The sequence below is a fragment of the Anolis sagrei genome, chromosome 3 (genome assembly GCF_037176765.1).
Source record: "Anolis sagrei isolate rAnoSag1 chromosome 3, rAnoSag1.mat, whole genome shotgun sequence".
NCBI classification, from domain to species: domain Eukaryota; kingdom Metazoa; phylum Chordata; class Lepidosauria; order Squamata; family Dactyloidae; genus Anolis; species Anolis sagrei.
The window spans coordinates 265986667-265994781 of record NC_090023.1 but is presented as its reverse complement, the minus strand read 5'-3'; the positions used below and the strand labels follow the sequence as shown (position 1 = coordinate 265994781).

The following is an 8115-nucleotide window of genomic DNA, read 5'->3' as shown; positions in this document are numbered from 1 at the left end:
AAGTGAAAATCCGCGAAGTAGGGATGCTCCGCCTACTTGGTGGCAGCCTCCTCCTCCTTGCTCCCAGCCTCAGAAGCCCCTTGGGCTCTGTTGACGGCACTACCACGCCAGGCTGGGACCTGGTGTGAGGCATCAGCCCAGCCTGGCAGTGCCATTAAGGGATCCCAAGGGGCATCCAAGCTAAGGAACAGCGGAGGCGGTGAGGAGGAGAAGGCTGCCACCGAGAGGGTGGAGCATCCCTACTTCACGGATTTTCACTTATCGCGGGTGGGCCTGGAATGGAACACCCGTGATAAATGAGGGAACACTGTATTCCCACACCTGGAAATCTCATAGTTTTTGCCTTTTGTAGTGATTGCTTCTGTGTTTACAGGGAATGGCACCTGGCCACCCTTCTGTTTGCTGCAGAAGCTCCTGGGATAAAGGTACTGTCTGGACGCCCCCCCCCCTCCCAATGTGACACAGTTTTACTGTATTATACAATCAACTTTGTAAATGCATTATGCATTATCTTTTTATTTTTTTGACATTTGCTTGAGAGTTCTGGTTGCTTGCTTTCTGGTTAACAGAGAGTCTACTGCATGTAATGAGAAAGGGATTCTGGGATGTGTGTATAGCAGGCACCATTTTACACCTTAGCAATGGACTCAGGAAGCAAGACCTGTCTGCAGCATCTCTCAGTTTGTCCATCTGTCTGTCAGTTCCAGCTTGGAGGGAGAGATATAGTTCCCCTCTTTGCTCTCCGTCTGGCCAGAGGGCGAAACATAGCACAATGGAAGGTCCAGCAGGTTCTTTATGGCACACTGTGTGTGGGTTTATGTTGGTGGGCCGAGCGGGTGGACGTTTCACCAAACGGAGCATTTGTGAGCTGGATTCATGGGCGAGTTCTTCGGACAATGGAAGACCCTTCCAAACTCCTCAAATTGCGAGACGCTGCCCAGGACTCTGCAAAAAGGGACAAGGAAAGAGGGGGAAAGTGACACAGGAATAGCAAAATGGTTATGAAAGGGACTTTGAGCGAAATTTGCAAATACTAAGTAAGGGGCTTTGAATGAAATTAACAGCAAAAGAGAGACATACCCTTTCTCTGTAGAAAAAAGAGCAATACTGAAGAAAATGTTTTTAAGAAACAAGATGTGACATGTAGAGGTACAAGAAGGACTTTCTTACACAGGATGTGTTGTGGTTAACTTCAAAGGTTGTGGTAAAGTGCAGAGTCTGCATGTACAAAAAGGTACTTTCCATCAAAAGGTCAAGGGAGAGGGGCTGGAAAGAGAGTACTTTCCATGACTAAAAAATAATGTTCTTGTTTACTTGAGGTTATATATTTGGTGGTCAAAAGCCAAGGGCACACGGCAGTCACTTGAAGGGTAGCATCTGCGCATGCTACCCGGCTGTCCGTCTTCTTCATGAAAAAATTAAAATAAACCTTGTTTTTTAATCTCTTTTGGGACTGTGTCCTTCCTTATGTGTTCCCGTGACTGCATGGACCTAAGAAGACCCAATTTAGGGTCTCTAACAGTTATAAGACTAAAAAAGTCTATTTTTGCTAAACTGGGTGGGTGACTAGCCCCCTTTCCCACTGTTCTCTTTCCTCTCTTCAGATCCTTGAAATTAAACTCAAGAAACACTCTACGTAAATCCACTTCTTAGTTTGAACTAAAGTGGACCCATATGTCATGTTAATTCTCCATTCAACCATTGACTCCAATTGGGATTGTCAAAGTTGTGTTACTTCCAAGCTCTTTGAGAGACAGGGAGCATCTATACCAGTGGTTCCCAACTTTTTTTGACCAGGGACCACTTTGATTTTTTTGTTGTTAGCAGAGACCACAAGATTTAATAAACCATGTTACTCTCAAAATAAATTTTAATCAAAACTTTTAACATATTCATTAAACTTAATGGTAACATGAATTAAGAGTGTGATTATCATATAAAAAAGAACATTTTAATATAAAATTATATTCTGTTTGCATCGATGTGATTTTTGAGTTTGCATCTTCTTTACAAGTTGCGTAATCCTGGGGCTAATATTAGTGCTCAAGTCTACACACTTTCAATCAATTCCTGGACTTGTTTTTAATTACATGCAAAGCAGGAAAACCCTTGTTCACATAAATAAGTTGTGGAGAAGAGCATAATTTTAAATTTTAATGATTACATTTGGCCCGGCCATAGGTTTTAAATGCTGTATGTTATTGATATTGTTACTGTTCATTGCTTATTGTGTATTTTCTGGTTTTGAGTTTATTTTAACTGTTTTGTATTGACTATTTGTTATCGCCTTTGTTTATTGATGTGCTGCGGGCTTGGCCTCATGTAAGCCGCACCGAGTCCCTTGGGGAGATGGTAGTGGGGTACAAATAAAGTTTTATTATTATTATTAGATAGCACAAGGCGATTCCTTGAATTTTAGTATTAAAATTTTTTTTTTCCGCACCAAAACTCCTCAAGAGAGTCAGACTCAAATGCATACTTCCAGTTTAAGGCATGGCCCGACTTACCGGGCCAGGAAGTTGCGGTGTGGGGCATCCCCCACCACCATTCTTGCCTCAGGGGGGCTTCTTCCTCCCAGAAGCCCCCTTGGACAGCGGGAAAGTTTCCCGCTGCCTGGCCAAGTGGCCAATGGCCAGCTGACCACGGCTCACTGCCAGAGAAGCCGGAGCTGGCCTCTCCCTGTTGGCGGGCATCCTATATAAGGCTGCCCCAGGCTCCACAGCAGGCACTGTGCCTGAACCAGCTGATCCACCCACCCACCCTACATGCTGTTTATGTTTTCATTGGCGGTTAGCTTTATTACTGTTTTCACCATGTAGTGGCTTTCTGTTAAGAGTTACTTATTGTTATGCTTATTGTCGCAAGTCCCTGTTGGCATGGGGCATGGGTCCTGGATCTGGCTTGGTACCCCCCCCCCCCCAGCGGAAAGGGGGAATGTCTGGTGGTCCCAAGGGTGCTGACTTTACGTTGGCCTGGTATTGTACTGGCAGCACCCAGACACTTTGCGGTATCGGACAGCAGCGGGCCATCCAGTCCAACCCCATGCCAAGAAGCAGGAATATTGCATTCAAATCACCCCTGACAGATGGCCATCCAGCCTCTGTTTAAAAGCTTCCAAAGAAGGAGCCTCCACCACACTCCGGGGCAGAGAGTTCCACTGCTGAACGGCTCTCACACTCAGGAAGTTCTTCCTAATGTTCGGATGGAACCTCTTTCTTGTAGTTTGAAACCATTGTTCCGTGTCCTAGTCTCCATGGAAGCAGAAAACAAGCTTGCTCCCTCCTCCCTGTGGCTTCCTCTCACATATTTATACATGGCTATCATATCTCCTCTCAGCCGTCTCTTCTTCAGGCTAAACATGCCCAGCTCCTTAAGCTGCTCCTCATAGGGCTTGTTCTCCAGACCCTTGATCGTTTTAGTTGCCCTCCTCTGGACACATTCCAGCTTGTCAATATCTCTCTTGAATTGTGGTACCCAGAATTGGACACAATATTCCAGGTGTGGTCTAACCAAAGTGGAATAGAGGGGTAGCATGACTTCCCTAGATCTAGACACTATGCTCCTCCTATTGATGCAGGCCAAAATCCCATTGACTTTTTTTGCTGCCACATCACATTGTTGGCTCATGTTTAACTTGTTGTCCACAAGGACTCCAAGATCTTTTTCACACGTGCTGCTCTCGAGCCAATTAGTGCAGTTTGACACAATTTTAACTGCCATGGTGCAATGCTATGACACTTTGGGAGCTGTAGTTTGGGGAGACACTAGGATTTTTCAGAAGATAAAGCTAAAGGCCTTTTAATACTGTGACTGTTTTGATTCCATACATAGCACTGATCCATGGCAATTAAAGTGAGGTCAAATTGCATTAATAGATGTGGACTTGGACTCTCTGCTGTGATGTTGGATATGAAGGTGAGTATTCCTTGTTTCATTCCAAAGACCCCGAGTCTACTTCTTTCCATGTCTTTCACCTACAAATCCCCAACATACCTGTAATGTTCAGGGGCATGTTTGTCAGTCAAAACCTGCAGGTAGATGGATTGGGAACGCCGCTTAATGCACCAGTTCTGCAAAGAGAAGAAGGGACAACTACAGAAAGGGGGAAGGATCACATTGCGGACATGAGACAAAGCAAAAGAATATTGGAGACTAGTACACAATCCAATACAAGAGATTGCTGAAATAAGAATACAGAAAGATCCAACTTCTTTTTTTTAATTTCCATTGGGATTATAGTCTCTATCATCCTTTCAGCAATGGCTTTGCTGGCTGGCAACTATAGAGACTGTTGTTGATCACAGAAGGCCACTGCTTGGATATCAGTGCTCTTAAATTATCTCGTAAAATGAGACTCTTTTGGGGATAATTCTCTTGTAAGAAGAGAGAATTTTCTTTTGATTATGAAATCAGTTTAGTAAGATGGATATGTTGAACCTGAAAAAGGAAAAGACTGAGAAATGACATGATGGAGCCATCTTGAACCATCTGAAGGCACATTATGCAGATGGTGAACTTGTTTTCTGCTGCTCCAGAGACTAGAAGGCGAATTAATGGGTTCGAACTACAAGAAAAGAGATTCCATCTAAGCCAGGAATGGACAAACTTTGGCCCTCCAGATGTTTTGAACTTCAACTCTCACAATTCCTAACAGCCGCTGTTGGGAATTGTGAGAATTGAAGTCCAAAACACCTGGAGGGTCAAAGTTTGGTCATGCATGGTCTCAGCCATTGGTTCTCAACCTTCCTAATACCACGGCCCCTTAATACAGTTCCACATGTTTTGGTGACCCTCAACCATAAAATTATTTTTTGTTGCTACTTCATAACTGTAATTTTGCTACTGTTATGAATCACAATGTAAATATCTGATATGCAGGATGTATTTTCATTCACTGGACCACATTTCACACAAATACCCAAATTTGAATACTGGTGAGCCCAACAGGGGCGGGGAGAGGATTGATTTTGTCATTTGGGAGTTGTAGTTGCTGGGATTTATAATTCACCAACAATCCAAGAGCATTCTGAACTCCATCAACGATGGAATTGAGCGAAACTCGGCACACAGACCAACAGAAAATACAGGAAGGGTTTGGTGGCACTGACTTTGAGTTTTGGAGATGTAGTTCACCCACATCCAGACAGCACTGTGGACTCAAACAATGATGGATCTGGACCAAACTTGACATGAATACTAAATATGCCCAATTGTGAGCACTGGTGGAGTTTGGGGAAAACTCCACCAGTTGCTGGGATTCATAGTTCATCCACAATCCAAGAACATTCTGGACTCCATCAATGATGGAATTGAGCCAAACTCGGCACACAGAACTCCCATGATCAACAGAAAATACTGGAAGGGTTTGATGGGCATTAACCTTGAGTTTTGAAGTTGTAGTTCACCTACATCCAGACAGCAGTGTGGACTCAAAACAATGGTGGATCTGGACCAAACCTGGCATGAATACTAAATATGCCCAAATGTGAGCACTGGTGGAGTTTGGGGAAAACTCCACCAGTTGCTGGGATTTATAGTTTATCCACAATCCAAGAGCATTCTGGACTCCATCAATGATGGAATTGAGCCAAACTCGGCACACAGAACTCCCATGACTAACAGAATATTCTGCAAGGGTTTGGTGGTCAATGACCTTGAGTTTTGGAGTTGTAATTCACCTACATCCAGACAGCACCGTGGAGTCAAATAATGATGGATCTGGACCAAACTTGACATGAATACTCAATATATCCAAAACACTGGTGGAGTTTGGGGGAAACAGACCTTGGGATTTGAGAGTTGTAGTTGCTGGAATTTATAGTTTACTTACAATCAAAGAGCATTCTGAACCACACCAACGATAGAATTGGGCCAAACTTCCCACACTAAAACCCCATGACCAACAGAAAATACTGTGCTTTCTGATGGTCTTTGGTGACCCCTCTGACACCACCTCTTGACATCCCCCCAGGAATCCCGACCCCCAGGTTGATAAACGCTGGTCTAAGCATTATGAGTATGGTGGACGTTTCTACTCTATAGATCTTCAGGGAGGTCTTCAAATAGATATTGGGATGGCCTGAAATTATGGTATGCTTGCATGACATGGAAATGGATCAGATATCCCTTATGGCTCCTTCTTTCTCTAGGATTCTAATGCCAATAAGCTTTCAATTGCAGAAGAACAATTCTTGGTAAGATGGAGAGCTTACCTGGGCAAAAGCAATGAAGAAAAGCTGCTCATGGGTGTACTTAAGCCAGTGCAGTGGGTTTTCAGGTCCATGATCCCGCACCCACTTCTGGTAAGCCTGTAAGAGACAACCAGGTTCAGCATGGAAAGGCAAAAGGTCCTCAATTGTTGGTTTTCCTATGAAGAACATTGTGCCAAAAGAGAGATCAGAAATGGGACGAGATCACTAACGGGAATGGTCAAAATTAAAGTAGTAACTAAAGTAAGCATGGACAAACTTTGGCCTGCTAGGTGTTTTGGACTTCCACAATTCCTAACCGCCTACTGGCAGTTAGGAATTGTGAGAGTTGAAGCCAAAACACCTGGAGGGCCTAAGTTTGCCCATGCCTAGTCTATGAGCATCTTTTGTCTATAGAAGTCTATGGCAGGAGTGAATAGCACATACATAGGCACTCAAACCCATGGTCTAGAGGAAAAAAGTGTCCCTTTAAATAGACGCTTGAAGTCCCAGTTAGTCAGTTAAAGTTTGGGCGTTAGAGAAAGAAGAAGAGTTGGTGTTAGTGAGAGCAAGTTTGGGTTTAGAGAAGAAGATTGGATCAGTCTTTTGTGAAGTATTCAGAGTAGCTATTGAAGAGATAGCTAGAATACTGTGGAGGAGCAGTACCCAGTTAGTGGTCTGTTCAATTCCCAGGGAAGTCTGGTTCAGGGTATTTTTGGCTAGATTCCTGAGGGGAAGTTTTGGGAGTTACTGTCAGAGATTCATTTCCTGAAGTAATTTTCTGTGGTGGAACTTTGAAGACTTGCAACCCAGAAGTTTTTAAGATTTTAACTCTAACGCAACCACAAGCTTTTTATGCCAGTATTATCTGAAACCATTAAGCATTTGTACCTGAATGATTACAAGTCTGTTCAATAAACATTCTAATTCTTTTATCAACTTATACCAGCCTCAGTGTGTGTACCTTTCTGGTCAAAGTATTTCTAAAGACAGCTTCACAGCAGCCTCTAAGAAACTATAGTGGCACAGTGTGTGCTACAGAACAAACTCTCAATATTACCTCAGCCTGATTAATATTGGAATGGTGGCAGAATTATTTTAAGTCTCTCAGTTCTAGTGTTTCCCAATTCCTAACTTTTAAATATACAGTTGGTTCAACAACCATACTCTCTCTTCCTTTTGAAGGCTTTATATTTTTTTGGATGAACAGCACGTTTGTATATTTTTAAGAGGTGCCCGTGTATGTGTTGTGTGCGCCTCTGTCTGTGTGGGTGTGTTATAATTTTGGTGGCAGCGGTGCATTATAGCCAGCATCCCCATTTACTCCCAAATGGATAGAGATAGACAATTGTACAGCACTGAGGTCACACAGTGAGCTGTATCAGGTGCTAGGTGGTTCATATTTTCTTAAACATTGCCGTCCTTAGCAAAGTGGAAACTCTCAGAACCAGATAGAGGCCTTTGGGAGGATGGCTTATGGAACTCCAGTGAGACCCCTCTTTGGGACAGAATGGAGTGTCACTTTGGGTGTACCTACACTGTCAAATTAATGTAGTTTGATAACAATTTAACAGTCAAGGTTCAATGCTATGGAATCGTGGGAGCTGTAGTTTTACAAGGCCTTTACCCTTCTCTGCCCAAGAGCACTGGTGCCTCACCAAATGTCAACGCCACAGCATTAAGTCATGGCAGTTAAGGTCATGCCAAGCTGCATTAATTCTACAGTGCAACTGAACCCTTAGAGAACAACAAAGTCCAAACAGCTCTATTTGCCACATTGTTGTTGCAGCTGGGACTTCATTCCAAGACCTTTGGGCCTTTCCCACGTGTTGAAAGCTACTTACATAGTAGGCCAGCTTCAGTCCGCCCATATCAGCAATGTTCTCTCCAAGGGTATGCTTTCCATTCACCTGTGAAAAGGAGAGGA

The 8115-nt window shown here is 43.5% G+C and overlaps 1 protein-coding gene across 1 annotated transcript in view; it reads right to left on the bottom strand.

The window, feature by feature from the left end:
• Window positions 1-259: 259 nt before the first annotated feature.
• ECEL1 (endothelin converting enzyme like 1) overlaps window positions 260-8115 on the bottom strand; it is a 117844-nt gene continuing 109988 nt past the window's right edge. Inside the window, exons 15-18 of the mRNA XM_067466108.1 lie at window positions 8033-8098; window positions 6213-6308; window positions 3994-4070; window positions 260-945 (exon numbers count right to left, since the gene is read on the bottom strand). Coding sequence (XP_067322209.1) covers window positions 846-945; window positions 3994-4070; window positions 6213-6308; window positions 8033-8098 — 339 coding nt within the window. The 3' untranslated portion in view covers window positions 260-845. The remainder of the gene's footprint in view (window positions 946-3993; window positions 4071-6212; window positions 6309-8032; window positions 8099-8115) is intronic.